This window comes from Epithele typhae, assembly GCF_022376455.1.
Source record: "Epithele typhae strain CBS 203.58 chromosome Unknown BXZ73scaffold_52, whole genome shotgun sequence".
In the NCBI taxonomy this organism is placed as follows: Eukaryota; Fungi; Basidiomycota; class Agaricomycetes; order Polyporales; family Epitheliaceae; genus Epithele; species Epithele typhae.
In genome coordinates, this window is record NW_025954243.1 from 264,239 (window position 1) to 281,287 (window position 17,049).

Sequence of the window (17,049 nt, forward strand, 5' to 3'; positions counted from 1 at the left end):
CAACGCGACCCCGCCTGACGGATCTCTCCCTCACCAAAATGTGTGAATCGTCCATCTCGGCTCTGAACGCACACCCTCCCCACACGCTCTGCCAGTCCCGTTCGTCTGTGCGCAGAAGTCCCAACCCAACTGTGCAACTTCCCTATCCCGCACGCGCTCCGCCGGGCCTAGTACGTCCCCTCTGGAGCCACTGGCCAACCTCTCGTCGCTACGGTCGCTCCGGTGCCTCACCCTGTCGTCCGTGTCCGACATCGCACTGGACGTTGTGGAGCGCCGTGAGGGCTACTGTCGTTGGTAGCGGTGAGATCAGGGGAGCGCGATGGGACGAAAAAATAGGAGACCGGCGGCGGGCACTACACTGCGGTGCGCGTCCTGGGAGAAAACATCGAGTCCACGACCGAGCCCGCGGACACGGACGCCGACTCGACGGTTGTGCTGATGGGGGCGACGTCTTCCAACACATGCGAGGAAAAGTCGTGCGGAGAGTGTGAATCGGATGCGCTCACCTGGCCGAACCCCTGCCTCCATCTGGCCGCCATCCCGAGGGTGCAACCCGCTCGCCGCCCGATATGTTACGCGTGACATCGCCAGAAGCGCTTCATGTCTCCGTGAAATCGAGCCGGACGCCTAGGTGCTGGGTCGTTCGCGGAATCGTTCATGCAGGAGGTTGCCCGGGACTGGATATCACCTAGACAACAACATCTTGAGAATAGAGGGAAGAGGAGGGCTCTGGACTGGTACGTACTATTCTCAGAGACAACCTCAGATGCTCTGAACGCGTCTCCGGCGCGATCTTCTCAACATGTTCGCATGGCTCCCCTGGAACGCGTCCATGCTGTATGTAGTGCCCGGGCGCGTTTCCGGGAGACCCCGGAATTCTACCTCCACACCGAGATCGAGAAAGTGCCGCTTGCCGACGCAAGAGCAGACGAGGTGAATAGTGTAGCGTGTCTGGAGATGCTGCCGCAGGTTTCGGCGGACAAAACAGTGGCGGATTTGAGGATGCGTCAGGATTCGCGTATTCCGGGATAAGCAGGTCGGTGTTGAGGCTGCCAGAGGCAATGGAGACGGGAAACAGATGGGATGAAGATGGTAGAAGTGTGAAAGCGCTCCTGCTGCTTTGGGCGTCAATAATCAAGCTGGTAAGCGCACCGCTTCTTATTAGCGTACTAGTCCAATACTAATCGTAATAGTAGACCTTATCTTCATGTTATGGCAAGCTGTACACATCTCACTATAATTTGGCTTGCACGCCGCAACGCCCGTACGTAGACTCGAATGTAGCTCCGCCCTGGTAGTCAGAATACCCTTTCCTCTTTCTCAAACAACACTGAACGTTTTGGGGCGCTCTCCACGCACGCGCGTCGACAGCGCAGTTGCGGAGGAAGGTTGCGCTTGAGACAGTGTGCTCCCCGCTTACTCCCCCATGTATCGGCACTTCTCCGAATAGATGCCTACGGGAACGCAAGTCAGCCGTTGCCAGATAAGACCAGAACCCAACCCATCTTCTCACCGTCAAGATCGGACGCACAAAACGCCTCGTTCTGCACCAGCCGCAGCGCCCGCTCCCCGTCCTCGCGCCAGAGCTCGACCAGCGACCGCGCCACCGCGTCGTCGCCGGAGCCGCGCTCGACGCGCCACCACCGCGTCGATCGTACGCCCTCCAACCGGCCCCACCCATCCGATACGCCTACGACACGCAGTGTGGGAACGGCTTCAGCGAGCTCCCTGGGGAACGCGGCGAGCGCGCGGAGGCGTAGGAGATCCGCGTCCCCCTTCCGTTCCAACAATTCGGGGTCCGCCTTGAGATGAACACAGACGAGCGGGAGCTGGGCGAGCTCCGCCACGAGCGCGTCCTGGAGCGTGGAAGGCGTCCGGTGAGCAAGGACCGTGTTCGAACAAGAGCGCGACGTACCGGGGGCGCCCATAACTGCGGCCCCTCGCCATCGGGGTGGCTGTCGTCGACTGAGTTCACATCGAGCACGAGCGCGCGCAGGTGCGGGGCGGCTGCGGCGACCTCTTGCCAGAGGGTTCCCGTGCGATCAGACAGCTTGGCATGCCATGTTGCTGATATCTCCAGGTAGAGGGAGTACGGCTTTAGCACGTCGAAGATGCGCGTGAATCGGGAATGTGTGGTCGAGATACCATCCTGGGTGAAATTCCAGACCATGGGGAATCGAACGTGTGTTGCGCGCAAGGCTTGCTGTTCCAGCAACGAGACTATGAGGTTTCTGGCATGCATGTGCAGAATCGTGAGGGTGAGTCGAGGGATCGGCGAGGGCCCGCGCCATCTCGGTCGGGATTCGAGAGCGCCCGTTTTGTGCGGATGATAGAGACTAAGTCTCAGGGAGGTGACGTTGGGACAGAGATAAATGAGATCTGTCGCTGCGAGCCCGGTGACATTGAAGGTGAGATCCTGGATGGAGGTGAATAGCGGGTAGTTGGCGATGTCGATGGTGGCCGGCTTAAAGCGCTCTAGAATCAGAGCATACAGACGAGGGAAGGATCTGATTACGGAGATGAGGGAGGGGAGGTCGTCGCAAGCGTGTGTTCTCCCTTTATAGCCTAGACAGAGGCTCGTGAGATTGGGAGAGGGGATGTTTTGGATCGTCGGCAGCATGTTGTCCTCGACCGAATCGCAGAGAGTTTCCGGAGCTCGCGCAGGCCTGCGAGAGCCATAGAAAGACGCGGGTTGTCATTGGGGAGAGCCAGATAGCACATCTCGAGGGAAATGATGTTCTCGGTTGCAAACAAGACGTCGGGGAGCGTTGGTACGCTGTCGAAGTCGACATAGATCGCCATCTTACGGACATAATGAGCGTTGGTGCCGATATTCTCATGCCACCAGGAGACGAAGAAGGTATAGCTATCGAAAGGACTGTCCAGAGTCTTGGAGAGGAGATCGTATGGAAGTTTTTGCAAGTGAGGGACAAGGTGCAGAGAGTTCGCTTTGCGAGATAGGAGAGGATGAGGAGGAGAATATCGTCGTTGAGACGATCGATGATGAGCGCGGCCATGGCGGGAACCTTGGAAGGGATAGATTACCACGTAAACATGGATAATAACCGCAAGATGGAACTTGCCTGGAGCGAAAAGGCGTCGAAGGGGCTTTGGCGAGTGAACGTATGCGAAGTGCCTGGATGGTCTGTTACCTGTGTACTCCGTGCGTTGTGGTGGTATGTGGCGAACAGGAGACAGCGCCTCCGTCGGACAGCTTCAAAGCGCCTGTGTCGCGGCCCGCGTCACCGGGTCTTGTCACGGACGCGTATGGTCACGGACAGACGTCCCTTCGACTTGACCTCGACCAGTGATCATTGTCTCCGCCGCCATCCTGACCACCATTCTGACCACCTCCATCTTGTTTGACGCTGTCCATCTCGTCACCACCGTCGTCTACGACCGCTAGCTACGAGTACCCGCAAACCCCTCGCAGGAGTGGTCAACGCGGAGCGGGACAGCCAGGCCTTGCTGTCTCCACATGGGTACCAACATCCCACTCCGACGTCGTCCACTCCATCCATCTATATTCTCGCCCCGCTTGCCCTCTCGGCTATTGAAGACGCAGAAGAGCTCGCCTTGGAGAACTGCAAAGCCCACTTCTACCCCACATTCTCCCGCCAGACCACCCGCCGTGCCAATACAAGAACGTACGGCAACGCAAGCCTCCCCAAGGACACCAGTGGCGATAACGATGCAATATTCAGCGTAGGCGACACCGTGCTCGTGAAGACGATCGGCAAATATCCATACCCTAGCGTTGGAGTCATTGCGGCTGTATAGAATGCCGAGGGCGACGGATTCCACCCCCGCGCGTACGTATCCATCGGTTCTGTCGTCGACGAGAACTTCCTCCCCATCGTGCGAAGAGATAGTTCTGCGAGGTGCGTCGTTCTCTCGTTTCTCTGCACAGCCCATGGCCGATGCATCCTCCAGAACGAAGTGCTACCATGCCCTCATCCGCGGTCATCTCCCGCTGCACCGTCTCCTCCTTTTCCTCTGCATTGATCAAAGAGCCCGTGGACGATGCGGTGAACGATTTCTTCTGCCATCTCGCCGTCAACACCGCCTCGGGTCTTTACTACGAACACCATCGGGAAGGCTTCCATGAGGCTGCGATGCAGACCAGCTCTGATATGTGGCCGAATGACGACGCGTGGACCGTCAGTCCGGCGCCGGAACCTCTGCACCGCGGCAAGGACGATGGACCTCGCCGCAAACTGCGGTCACCCTCGCAAGCGTTGTCGCCTCGCACCACCCGAGCCCGACGTCGAGTCTGAGGCGTCGAACTCCGAAGACGACTTCCATGGTTCCCAAGCCCCCTCTTCCTCCTCTACCGACGAAGGGGACGAAGACGACGTCTCCGACGAATACCGCGCTCCGCGGACGCCCTCGCGTCGGAAACACGGCGCGGCCCCGCGCACCGCTCGCACGCCAAGCGGGCTGAGGTTCAGACGGACATTTCTGGAGTCCCGGGGACTGGGAAGACTGCCACGGTGCATGCAGTAGTGAGGGAACCGAAGCGGATGGCTGAGAGTAATGTGAGTACGTGATTTGGTGGGGGCTTTGAACGAGCCCTGATGTGCGCGTCTAGGAAGCCAATCCGTTCTCATACGTCGAGATCAACGGCCTGAAGATACCTGAGCCGGCGGCCGCGTATGGTCTGCTCTGGGAGGCGGTTTATGGTCATGATACGGCGAAAAAGGGACACATGAAGATTGGGTCGAAGGAGGCTCTGCGACACCTCTCGCGGCATTTTATGAGCGGACATCGGGTCGGACCGTCTGGCGGGCACGCATAGTGAGCGTATTTGAACTTGTTCAGTGACCACCACGTTAACCTATTCATAGCGTCGTCCTGATGGACGAATTAGACCAACTGACGGCGAAGCAGGACGTGGGGTATAACTTTTTCAACTGGCCGACCCTCGCCGGGTCGAAACTGGTGGTGCTCGCCGTCGCCAACACCATGGACCTGCCTGAACGCGTGATGACGGGCCGTGTTCGCAGTCGTCTCGGTACGTCTTCCTTGCGCTGCCCGTTCTCACTTCTCTTACGCCCGTACAGGCATGATCCGCATCGACGTCCAGCCCTACACGACTCCCCAAATGGAACAGATCGTCAAAGCGTGGCTGGCGGCGGCGTCCCTCCACGCCGGCACACCCGTAGTGCTCGCCCCGGACGCGGTCAAGTTCGCGTCGATGAAGGTGGCGTCGATCAGCGGGGACGCGCGGCGGGTGCTGGACATCTACCGTCGGGCGGTGGAACTGGGGTGACCGGCACGGCGCACGGTGCGGACGGAGGACGTGAAGGAGGCGATCAAGTGGATGCAGAACTCGCCGACGGCGGCGTACCTGTGCGGGCTCGGGTTCCACGAGCGGGTGATGCTCGCCGCGCTGGTCAAGTGCGTGCGGAAGGAGGGCGTGGAGGAGATCCAGTGGGGAGTGGTACGTAGTCTCGTTTACGCCGCTGTGTACTTTATTCATGTAGGTTCCAGCTGCAGCGCCAGCACACGCTCTTGCAGAATTTGCTCGCGACGGACAGTGTGACGACGACTGTTTGGGCCGTCTTGGTGCGAGCGAGTTCTGGTTGGTGCTGGGCTCGCTCCTCGCGTCTCACGCGGTGATCTGCGAGGCCGGCGCAGTGGTCGCGCGAAAGGCGGAAGAGGAGCGGCGAGTGGCACTCAACCTGGGGTATGCGGAGGTGGAGCGCGTGCTGGGCGAGGTCGGCGGTGCGAAGTGGCGCAACGTGTTGAATGTCTGATTTACGTATTACATGGCCTGTTTCACTCCCGTACAGCTCGCAACATGTTCTCTACCGCGGCTTCGCCGTGGTCGCTCCAGATGTGCTCCAGTGCCCGTGTACCATCTTTGTTAACGACGCGGAACCAGCACCAATGCAGCGGCTCCTTGGTAGCATGATGCTCCGAAAAGTAGTCGTAGACCGGGTCTTTGGGACACTCTTCTGAACGCCCGTATGCATCGGAGAGAGAGAGGTACTGCAGACGTGGTAGAGCACTGGCAAGCGGCAGACAGATCGCCCCCAGGATTCTTGGGGAGTGGGTCGGCCCAACTGGCTCGTCGTCGTCGTCGCCGCCGTGCTTGCGCCTGTTATTGTACCAAGTGGGCACCCACAGTGCGAGGTGCTCCACCGGTAAAGGGGCTAATGCGTTTGGCAGCCCCGTCTGCAGGACCCGTCAGCCCAGTGGACGCCCAGTGGGCACGCCACAAACTCACCAGCACCCGCCACTCGTCGTCGCGCTCCCAATGTTCCTTCTCTATCTTGAGCACGAGCGTAGTAGGATGCGTTTGGGAGGTCAAAAGATGCGAGAGAGAATTGCCAGCTGGGTTTGTGCGGAGTCTTCACACAAGAGACCGGAGAGAGATCTAAGAGAGAGGAATGAGTCGCATGCTCGTATGGCAGTGGTGACGTTGCCCAGGACGGACCCTGGAAAAAGCCAGAGTGGTAGGTGTCCTCAGCGCTCAGCCCCGGCGTTTCAAAGCGCTCGACGTCGATGCGAGCGGGGAGGGGATGAAGGATCTCCGTGAATGTAAACGACGGCCTGTGCGCATGCCAAAGATGGGCCAACACACGGTACTTGACATTTTTCGGCTACTCATGATACATCGCGCAGACCCAACTGCTCCGCCACTTCCCGTTCTGCGTCTGCAGTCCACATCTTCTTGCATAATCTCCCGCACGCCCTCTCTGTCCGTTGTCCGGAACCACCAATATCGGGGCGCGGAGAGAACCGCCTCCTCGAAGTACGAGCCCGAGTCCGGACAAACGGGTGCCTCCGCGTCGGCGAGGGCGAGGTACCGCAGGCGCGGCAACGCATGGGCCCCGAGCGGCCGGCACGCTCCCGGTCCATCTCCAGCCTCCTCCGCGTCCCCGCCGTCGCTGGTCTCGCCATGTGCATGCGGCACCCACAGCGCAAGGTGCTCAAGCCGCAGCGGCGACAACGCGGCCGGCAAGTCCATCCGGCACGTCCGCGAGCATCAGCAGGACCGCGCGCGCGACAAAACCGCCCCACACTCACCAGCGCAGTCCTCCCACCGCTGCGCGAAGCCGTCCTCAGGGGTGCGCGAGAGAGTGAGCGAGAGGAAGCGGATTCCCGACGCCGCCTCCGCGACACACGCCCGCAGCGTCGCACCCGCGAGCCCGCCGCCTCCGACGCGCAATGTGTGCTCGAGCCGCACGGGCGCGTTCGAGCGGGAAGTCATATAGGCGGTCCATCGCGTCGGGAAATGAGCGATAGAACACGGGCGGGAGCGGGGATGGCGACGTACCGATGTTATCGACCCGCCGGAGGGCAGGCGCGTCACAGCCGACGCGGAGGTCGTCCAGAAAGTGACGCAGGGCGCGAGTCGGTACAGGTCGGCGATGCGGCGGACCGTCAGCGAGCAGAGAGAACGGGTCCAGCGGGGCCAGGGCACAGTCTGTCGATTGCGGGGGCATCGGTGATACGCACCTAGCTCCGCTGAGCGCGTATACTGTATGTCCGGCGCTCGTTATGTCCTCATCCGCGCATTACCATCCCGACCACCTCCGCTGTTACTGTTGCTACATTGCTTACATATGCACTAGTATATCTACCGTAGCTCGCCGTCGTCGCAATACAGCTTCTCTCGTCCGGTTTGGTGCCGGAGAGCGTCGTCTCACCCCAGTTTCCGTCTGCAGTCGCGTCTCCGTCTCGTTCTCGTTCTCGTTGTCTTGTCCACGCCCACGCCCTCTCTCCCGCCTCTCTCTCCCTTCTCGGTGTTTCCCACTGGCGATCCTCACCCACTCGCACACCGTAGCGCGACTCCCGGGTTGCCCTGCACATCATCGGAACTACTTGGATCAAATCGCGATCCCTAGTTTGACGTCGAGGGTGGCCAGGTCGGGACACTGCGCGGCGAGCATGTCCGCGGTCCGGTCCGCATGGCAGTGGTGGAGGCGGACATGACGAATGGCAGGGAGGAAGGGCAACGTTTAGCTGCCGAGGACCGTATCGGGTTCGTACTCGGACAAGCGGAAGGTGTGAAGATGAGGAAGGGACGATAAGGCTTGTAGCAGAGTGGGAAGGCTTGGTGCAGGTTCGGGCGGGAGTCGTAACGCAACAAGCCTTGAGCGAGCCGCCGGAGGTGCCCAAACTCTGGCGCTCTGATAACACCCAAAGAAAAGCGAGAATGCGCCGTGATCATTGAATGTCGGCAAGCTTCTGCAGCTGCCGTTACTTCGATGCGCTTGCAATGGTAATCAAATCGGCGCTGCTTGAAAATGGACTGCATCGGCGGCGGCGAAAACGCACTCACACTCACAAGACGCATCTCGTACCACACGCCCTCGGAGTAATAGGGGTATAATGTCGTTGCAAAAACATAGTGCATCGAGCCTACATAGCACAGAGCTTCAAGGAATCATCAGCCTTAACACGTTACTAAAGGGGGGAAATTCTCACTATCGTAGTTTACTTGAACGAGCGGCGCACACAGTGCGCAAATTCCACAAGGTGTCCATGAAGGCCTTCCCCGTGTTGTGGCTCATGGGGATGCAATTGGCGTGTAAGCTGGAGGAGCGTCGTTCCCTTGGAATGGCGGCGGCGGCGAAACGGCGCCCGAAGTTGAACGCCGCGGTGGGGGAGCGGCGCTGGGAGGAGATTGTAGCAGCGGGGGAACGTCAGGAAAAGCCTCCGCCGCCACGCTTGCGATGTGCGAGAGTCTGTCTGCAGGAGAAAAAGCGCCCTCGGAGTCGCGTCGAGGCGACGGCGAAGCAACGACCGGGGGACCGTCAAGGTCGGGCGAGTGCCAGTTGGAGCGCGCGTGTACGCTGCCACTCGGGCTCTCGATGCCGCCGTCCTGGAAGAGTGAGGACCCTCAGACTCGCAAGTCGTCTCTCAGATAAGACGATCGACACTCACGTTTGTATGGCGCGTCTCATGCTGCCGCTGCAGCTCCCGGATCTGGCGACAAGTCGCGCAGTCGTCCTCGTGCGTTCGGGCGTGCTGCCCATCCTCTCCCACTCCCCCAATTCCCGCCCCCGTCCCATGTACGTGAGGGTGTGCTCCCGCGTGCACCGTTAGCGACGGGACGCCCGTGTGTCTTGCCTGCGACGCATTCGCCATTGGGGGCCGGGTGACGGATACCGGAATAGGCACATGATACCAGTTGGTGCTGGCCTGAGACCCCGTCGTCGCATTCGGGTTCGCGCTTGAGTTTTGCGGCGCGATGAGTACTATCGCTGGCGCCGCTGATGTTCTCCTGGTCAACACGTTCGCCGGCGCCGTTGATGTCCTCCTGGTCGCCGCGGCCTGCGCGCGTGCTAGCTCCGCTGCGGTACGTGCGCGAGAGCTTTCGCGAACGCCCCATTTGAAAAGCATCCCGAGCAAAGAAATCCCGATTAGACCGCCGATGATGCCGAGGGTGTAGCGGAGAGAGGGCACATTGGAGAAGATATCCCGCCGGACAAAGGTCGTAGTCATTGCGGGCATGGGGAGGTGAGGGGCATCCGCCCTGGAGGGCTCAAGGCAAGCAAGGTAGGCGACGGGGCAGGTGGGAGCGTGTCATGCGCGGAGAAAGGCGTCCTCCTTTTGTGGACACCAGAGGCCCGTCGAGTTCCCGTGCCCGCCGAGGGCTGGATTTCGGTACTGTGCCTTGGGCTGGGTGGGCACTGGGCTATGTGGTCGGCAAGGGGCTGGCGGCTTCTATCTAGAGTCATCGAGCCTTCTGACCCCTTCAGCTGGCAGGTGGGATCACTTCTGAGCTTCAACTTTTGAGGCGGTGTATGCACCCGTTTATTGATACGAAGTTGGTTTTGACGCAAAATGATCCACCGGAAACGGAGAACGGTAGCAAGCGCACTCTGTTCCAGGTTCGGGGAGCAAAGTGAGTTCCATACGCACAACCTACGTGCGGATCATGTGAGGCATTTCGTAGTGCGGGGATACTTGAGGAGGCTCATTGCGGCTGTGGGTGGTCTGCAGCTCCGAATGATTGAGATATACAAGAGGCCTAAACGTAATCGATTAATCCCCGCCCACCTTGTCGTGTCATTGGCGTTCAAAGAAGAGCTTGGCGAAGTCGGAGAAGTACGGCGGTGTGAGGGCGCGCGGGTGCTTATTGGATCCCAGAAATAATCTTGACAGTGACATGTGACATGTGCCGTGCATGCACTGTCAGTGCTACGAGTACAAGGGACGAGGTCTGCGATGTCATGATCCACGCGTGGTCAGTCACAGCGTACCATAAGAGCGGAGGCTATGTGTATGGCTGTGAGAAAGAGGCAGCAACCAACGCTGAAGCAGCGTCCAAAGAGATCCAGACGACACAGTTCTGAACATGACAAATGTCCGTAATGCAACTCGACCGTTTAGATATCTCTATCTATCAGCACACTGTGTCTCCTTCACACACTCCCGCGACTCTCTACAAGCTTCTCGCGATCCGTACTCCGATGCCACGAGCCCGGCCACTGTGTATCTCTTGGGAAGCCCTCCACAACCGCCTTATGCCGCATCGGCCCCGCACTGAACATGCGCTCGGACGCAGAGACGCGATTTGCGTTCGCCGACGTCTCTCCCATCGCCGACCTCCTCCGCCACGCCCACAGCCTCGCGTCACTCACCCGCGATCGCTTCCAGCCCGTCCTCCAACGCGACCCCTGCCTCGCAGACGCTCTCGTGAGCCCCGCCCGCCTAACGAGCCTCCATCACCACAATGGACGACTCAGCCCCGAAGCTCAGCGCTGGACGGACTCCCCTTCCCACACGCCCCGCCAGCTCTCGCCCGCCCACGCGCACCATCCCTGCCTCCCCCGGGACGCCGAAGTTCCCACGCAACTGTACGATTTCATAGGCCACCTCCCGCGCGAGCCTGTTCCGCAGGGCTTGCGTCTCCTCTTGGAGACACGAGCCGGCCCCCCATCGCTCACGACGCTGGCGCTCCGCAAACTCGCGCCGCGGTATCCCCTCTCCGAGGCACACACATTGCACTGGAGGTTGTGGAGCGCTGCGAGGGGCTGCTGTCGCTGGTACCGGTAGCGGTGGGGACGGGGAGAGTGCAATGGGACGAAGGAGGACAGCGGTGAGCACCACTCCGCAGGCTGGTTGTTTCCCAGCCGGAGGAGGTCATGCGCATCGCCTGGCTTTTGTGCGCGTCCTGAGCGCGAGCACGTTCGATACGCACTAGGGGATGGACATTGCGGGAGAGGGAGAAGGGGAGGAAACCATCGAGTCAAGGACCGAGCCCTCACACGGACGCTGACTCGATGGTTTCGCCAACGGAGATCTCTTCCTACCCGAGCGAGGACAAGTTGTGCAGAGTGCGAGTCGGAAGTGCTCACCTTGGCGTACCTCTACCACACCTGAGGCCGCAACTCGCCCGCAGCTTGATTTGTTGCGCGTGGTGTCTCCAGACGCGCTCGTTAACATCGACCCGACCGCGCTGGGTGGCGGGTTTTTCGCGGAAACGTTGATACAGGGGTTGCATGACGCACCACGCCTGGGATGCCTGAACGTCTATCTCAACATTGATGTCTTCGTGGACGGTGGGGGAAATGTGGGCCCTGAACGGATGCATACCATTCTCAGTGACCACTCCCGGTGCCCTCCAGCGCGATCCTGTCGACATGCCCCTCGAACGCATCCATGTTGTCGTGCTTACCATACCCCGGGTGCTTTCTTGGAAGCCCCGGAGATCTACCTCGATACCGACATGGAGAAGTTGATGCGTACCGACGCAAGAGCAGACGGGGTGAATGGGATAACATGTCTGAAGATGCTGGATGGCGGATTTGAGGGGGTGATCGGTTGCGGATTTCGCGCCGAGCAGGTGGTGTTGGGACTGCCAGTGACGCGCAAGTGAGAGAGACACCAGAGGTGGAAGGTGCTGTAGATGGTGAAAAATCAAATCATCACAGAGGCGATGGAAGCGGGAGACGGATGAACGAGAGGCTCGGCGCTCTTGCTGATTTGCGCGCCAATCTTCGTCAGCTACTCAACGTCGACGTCCATGTCGACGTCAACAACAATACTTCCTAGCGGGCCCCCTGCTCGAAGCGACAAGCCTTCAAGTCTGTTTTTCCCCAAAGACTCCTTTGTGGCCTAGAACAACCATGCATCCCTCAGCGACCATCCCACTATGATTGGGCTTCCACGCCGCAACGCCCGTAAGCAGGGCGGCCTTCTCGAGCGCGTCCTTCTGTGGATGTGCTCGTGAAGGTCCTCGCCAACTCCTCGCCGAATAATAGTACATATACTGAGCGGCTACTAATCTAATCTACACCGACGTTGGCGCCGAGACAAGCCGCGGCGCTGCCTCCTGTTGCCCCTACGTCACGTACCACCACGACGGGGTAAACAGGAGTCCACAAGCAACATCTGTATGTTCAGGGCAAGTGCTATCTTGCGGTTATTACTCATTCCAGCGTGCTAATTTATCCCTTTCCAGGTTCCCTCTATGGCACTCATCTTCGACCGTCTCAACGACGATATTTTCCTCATCATCCTCTCCTATCTCCAGAGGCGAGACCTGTCCGCCTTGTCGCTCACCTGCAAACATTTCCATAAGCTTTCCTCTCCAAGACGCTGGACCGCTCTTGCGACACATAAGGCTTTATATGTCTCCTGGTGGCATGATAATATCGGCACCAACGCTCGTTATGTCCGTGAGATACTGGTTGTTGTCAACGAAAGGGCTCCTATGCTCCCCGATGTCTTGTTCGCAACCAAGAACATCCGTGCACTTCATATGTTCCATTTTTCTCACCTCTCTTGCGATCCCCGTCTTTCTGTGGCCCTCGCAGGACTGCGCGAACTCCGGACACTCTCTTGCCATTGGGTCCGGGACACAATACTGCCGACGATCCAAAGCATCCCCTCTTTAAATCTCACATACCTTTGTCTAGGCTTTGAAGGGGGTCCAAGCGTTTCCGGCGATCTCCTCTCCCTCCTCTCCGCCATCAAATCCTTTCCTCGCCTGTATGTTCTCATTCTAAAGCACTTCACGCCGACCACTGCTGTCGACATTGCTTGCCACCCGTCATTCCCCTCCATCCAACAGCTCACCCTCCACGACGTGACGGAGCCTGCTACGGATCTTTTTTATCTCTGTCCCAACGTCACCTCCCTGAGACTCGGTCTCAACGTTTTCCATCAAGCTCACGAATCTCGACCGAGATGGCGTTCCTCACCGATCCCTCGACTCACCCTCACGGCTCTCCGCATGGAGGCAAGAGACTTCATGGTCTCGTTTCTGGAGCAACGACCCATGCGCGCGACACACGTTCGACTATCCGCGCTCTGGGAGTTCACATGGGACGGTATCTCGTCCATGCAGGACGAAACCGCGTCCCAATTAGCCTGCGTTCTCACCACGCTCCACCCGCGTTCCCTCTACCTAGAAATACCAGCGATTTTGTGCGCCGATCTGTCTGATCGCACAGGAACTCTCTGGCAAGAGGTCGCCGCGGCCGCCCCGCACCTGCGCGCGCTCGTGCTCCATGTGGACTCATCCCTCTCGGACGACGATACCAGATGGGCACCCCCGGTACGTCGCGCTCCTGATCCGAGCGCGCCCCTCGCTCACCAGACGTGCGTCACACACCAGGATGCGCTCGTGGCGGAGCTCGCCCGGCTCCCGCTCATCTGCGTCCATCTCAAGGCGGATCCAGACTTGTGCTGGCGGAAGGGGGACGCGGACCGCCCACGCCTCCGCGCGCTCGCCGCGTTCCCCGGGGAGCATCCCCACTCTGCGCGTCGTGGGCGTATCGGATGGGTCGCGCAAGTTGGAGGGCGCGCGATCTACGCAGTGGTGGCGCGTCGAGCGCGGCAACGGCAACAGCGCAGTGCAGTCGCTAGTCGAGCTCTGGCGCGAGGACGGGGAGCGGGCGCTGCTGCTTGTGCAGAGCGAGGCGTTTTGTGCGTCCGATCTTGACGGTGAGGAGATGGTTCGAGTTCTGGTTTTATCCAGTGGCTGACTTGTAATCCTGTAGACATCTACTCGGAGAAGTGCCGTTACGTGAGGGGGTAAGCGGGGAGCACGAGGGCGTCACGAAGACGTCCAAGACCCCGCCGTCGCGACTCACCACGCGAATGAGGGAGACCGTATGCGAGGGGACTGTCGTCTCGCGCAGCGCCGGGTCATTCGTCATCCCGCAGACGACAGAGCTCGGCGCGCACGTTCTCGCGCACGTTGGTGGCGGATGGGACGTTGGTGCATGTGGTTGTGAGCTTCGCGGATGCCAGCAACTTGGACGCGCTATGTACTTACTAGTAGACGACGGGGTCTTGATCACCCTCAACTGGTATATGTACAAAGGAGCGCGCGGACTCGAATGTAGCTCTGCCCTGGTATTTACATAAAGTCTTTCCCAATCGACGCTGCATGTTTTGCGGCACTCTCCACGCACGCGCGTGCAGAATTGGACAGCGCAGTTGCGGAGGAAGGTTGCGCTTGAAAGGGCGTGCTCCCCGCTTACTCCCCCACGTAGCGGCGCTTCTCCGAATAGATGCCTACCGGAACGCAATTCAGCCGCTGGATAAAACCAGAACTCGACCCATCTTCTCACCGTCAAGATCGGACGCACAAAACGCCTCGTTCTGCACAAGCCGCAGCGCCCACTCCCCGTCCTCGCGCCAGAGCTCGACCAGCGACCGCGCCGCCGCGTCGTCGCCGTCGCCGCGCTCGACGCACCACCACCGCGTCGATCGTACGCCCTCCAACCGGCCCCACCCATCCGATACGCCCACGACACGCAGTGTGGGAACGGCTTCAGCGAGCTCCCTGGGGAACGCGGCGAGCGCGCGGAGGCGTAGGAGATCCGCGTCCCCCTTCCGTTCCAACAATTCAAGGTCCGCCTTGAGATGAACGCAGACGAGCGGGAGCTGGGCGAGCTCCGCCACGAGCGCGTCCTGGAGCGTGGAAGGTGTCCCGTGAGCAAGGACCGTGTTCGAACAGGAGCGCGACGTACCGGGGGCGCCCATAACCGCTGTCCCTCGCCGTCGGGGTGGCTGTCGTCGACTGAGTTCACATCGAGCACGAGCGCGCGCAGGTGCGGGGCGGCTGCGGCGACCTCTTGCCAGAGGGTTCCCGTGCGATCAGACAGCTTGGCATGCCATGTTGCTGATATCTCCAGGTAGAGGGAGTACGGCTTTAGCACGTCGAAGATGCGCGTGAATCGGGAATGTGTGGTCGAGATACCATCCTGGGTGAAATTCCAGACCATGGGGAATCGAACGTGTGTCGCGCGCAAGGCTTGCCGTTCCAGCAACGAGACTATGAGGTTTCTGGCATGCATGTGCAGAATTGTGAGGGTGAGTCGAGGGATCGGCGAGGGCCCACGCCATCTCGGTCGGGATTCGAGAGCGCCCGTTTTGTGCGGATGATAGAGACTAAGTCTCAGGGAGGTGACGTTGGGACAGAGATAAATGAGATCTGTCGCCGCGAGCCCGGTGACATTGAAGGTGAGATCCTGGATGGAGGTGAATAGCGGGTAGTTGGCGATGTCGATGGTGGCCGGCTTAAAGCGCTCTAGAATCAGAGCATACAGACGAGGGAAGGATCTGATTACGGAGATGAGGGAGGGGAGGTCGTCGCAAGCGTGTGTTCTCCCTTTATAGCCTAGACAGAGGCTCGTGAGATTGGGAGAGGGGATGTTTTGGATCGTCGGCAGCATGTTGTCCTCGACCGAATCGCAAGAGAGTTTCCGGAGCTCGCGCAGGCCTGCGAGAGCCATAGAAAGACGTGGGTTGTCATGGAGGAGAGCCGAACGGAATAACTCGAGGGAAACGATGTTCTTGGTTGCAAACAAGACATCAGGGAGCGTCGGTGCACTGTCGAGGTCGACACAGATCGCCATCTCACGGACATAATGGGCGTTGGTGACGAGATTCTCATGCCACCAGGAGACGAAGAAGGCCCGGTCTATCGAAAGGACTGCCCAGAGTCTTGGAGAGGAAATCATATGGCAGTGTTTGCAGGTGAGCGACAAGGCGCAGAGGTCTCGCTTTTCGAGATAGGAGAGGATGAGGAGGAGAATATCGTCGTTGAGACGATCGATGATGAGCGTGGCCATGGCAGGAACCTTGGAAGGGATAGATTAGCACGCAAACATGGATAATAATCGCAAGATGGCACTTGCCTTAGAAGAAGTCGAAGGGGCCTTGGCAAGTGAACGTATGCGACGTGTCTGGAAGATCTGTTGGTGCTCCGTGCGTCGTGGTGGACACTTCCGGAGGACCTCGGCAGCGCATAAGCGCTTAGTATGTCACGGCCCGCTTCACTGAGTCTTGTCACGGACGCGTATGGTCACGCTCACCGACTATCGTCTCTGCCACCATCCCGACCACCTATCTTAAGCTTGCTCTCTTGATTTACGCTGCTGTCTACTCCGTCTACGGCCGCTCTCCATGAACACCCCGCAAACTCCTCGTAGGAGTGCCAGTCGACGCGGAGCGGGACAGCCAAGTTTCGCAGCATGGCCGCCGACATCTCACTCCGACGTCGTCCCCTCCATCCATCCATATTCTCGCTCCGCTTGCCCGCTTGGCTATTGAAGACGCGGAAGAGCTCGCCTTGGACAACTGAAAAGCCCACTTCTACCCCTCATTCTCTCGCCAGAACACCCACTGTGCCAATACAATAACGTACGGCAAGGCAATCTTCCCCAGGGACATCAAAAGCGACAACGACGCGATCTTCAGCGTCGGCGAAACCGTACTCGTGAAGACGGTAAGCAAGTATCCATACCCTAGCGTGGGAGTCATCGCGGCTATACAGAATGTCGAGGGCGGCGGATTCGGGGGGCATTCACCCCTGCGCGTACGTGTCCATTGGTTCTGTCGTCCACGAGAACTTCCTCCCCATCGCGCGAAGCGAGAGTTCTGCGAGGTGCGTCGTTCTCTCATTTCTCTGCAGAGCCCATAGCCGATGCATCCTCCAGAACGAAGTGCTACCATGCCTTCATCCGCGGTCATCTCCCGCTTTACTGTCTATTCCTCTGCAGTGATCAAAGAGCCAGTCGACGATGCTGTGAACGACTTCTTCTTTTGCCGCCTCGCCATGAAAACCGCCGG

The 17,049-nt window shown here is 59.5% G+C and overlaps 6 protein-coding genes across 6 annotated transcripts; 2 read left to right on the forward strand and 4 right to left on the reverse strand.

Moving 5' to 3' along the window:
• Window positions 1–1,416: 1,416 nt before the first annotated feature.
• Window positions 1,417–3,017, reverse strand: BXZ73DRAFT_104547 (uncharacterized protein; the record flags this gene model as incomplete). Its single annotated transcript, XM_048015933.1, has 5 exons — window positions 1,417–1,454; window positions 1,514–1,856; window positions 1,916–2,666; window positions 2,720–2,878; window positions 2,932–3,017. 5 exons carry the CDS (start codon window positions 3,015–3,017, stop codon window positions 1,417–1,419), a joined length of 1,377 nt encoding a protein of 458 aa, XP_047874703.1.
• Window positions 3,018–3,947: 930 nt separating this feature from the next.
• BXZ73DRAFT_80023 (uncharacterized protein) lies at window positions 3,948–5,759 on the forward strand (the record flags this gene model as incomplete). The annotated part of the gene is made up of 6 exons (XM_048023203.1): window positions 3,948–4,160; window positions 4,592–4,797; window positions 4,848–5,014; window positions 5,064–5,257; window positions 5,300–5,443; window positions 5,487–5,759. The coding sequence occupies 6 exons, from the start codon at window positions 3,948–3,950 to the stop codon at window positions 5,757–5,759; spliced, it is 1,197 nt and encodes a 398-aa protein (XP_047874704.1).
• Window positions 5,760–5,781: 22 nt separating this feature from the next.
• BXZ73DRAFT_104549 (uncharacterized protein) lies at window positions 5,782–7,219 on the reverse strand (the record flags this gene model as incomplete). The annotated part of the gene is made up of 3 exons (XM_048015934.1): window positions 5,782–6,180; window positions 6,233–6,339; window positions 7,036–7,219. The coding sequence occupies 3 exons, from the start codon at window positions 7,217–7,219 to the stop codon at window positions 5,782–5,784; spliced, it is 690 nt and encodes a 229-aa protein (XP_047874705.1).
• A 1,302-nt stretch (window positions 7,220–8,521) lies between these two features.
• BXZ73DRAFT_80024 (uncharacterized protein) lies at window positions 8,522–9,468 on the reverse strand (the record flags this gene model as incomplete). The annotated part of the gene is made up of 2 exons (XM_048023204.1): window positions 8,522–8,836; window positions 8,899–9,468. 2 exons carry the CDS (start codon window positions 9,466–9,468, stop codon window positions 8,522–8,524), a joined length of 885 nt encoding a protein of 294 aa, XP_047874706.1.
• Window positions 9,469–12,433: 2,965 nt separating this feature from the next.
• On the forward strand, window positions 12,434–14,005 carry BXZ73DRAFT_104550 (uncharacterized protein; the record flags this gene model as incomplete). Its single annotated transcript, XM_048015935.1, has 5 exons — window positions 12,434–12,713; window positions 12,882–13,522; window positions 13,583–13,650; window positions 13,715–13,911; window positions 13,968–14,005. 5 exons carry the CDS (start codon window positions 12,434–12,436, stop codon window positions 14,003–14,005), a joined length of 1,224 nt encoding a protein of 407 aa, XP_047874707.1.
• Window positions 14,006–14,449: 444 nt separating this feature from the next.
• BXZ73DRAFT_104551 (uncharacterized protein) lies at window positions 14,450–16,049 on the reverse strand (the record flags this gene model as incomplete). The annotated part of the gene is made up of 3 exons (XM_048015936.1): window positions 14,450–14,487; window positions 14,544–14,886; window positions 14,946–16,049. The coding sequence occupies 3 exons, from the start codon at window positions 16,047–16,049 to the stop codon at window positions 14,450–14,452; spliced, it is 1,485 nt and encodes a 494-aa protein (XP_047874708.1).
• Window positions 16,050–17,049: the final 1,000 nt, after the last annotated feature.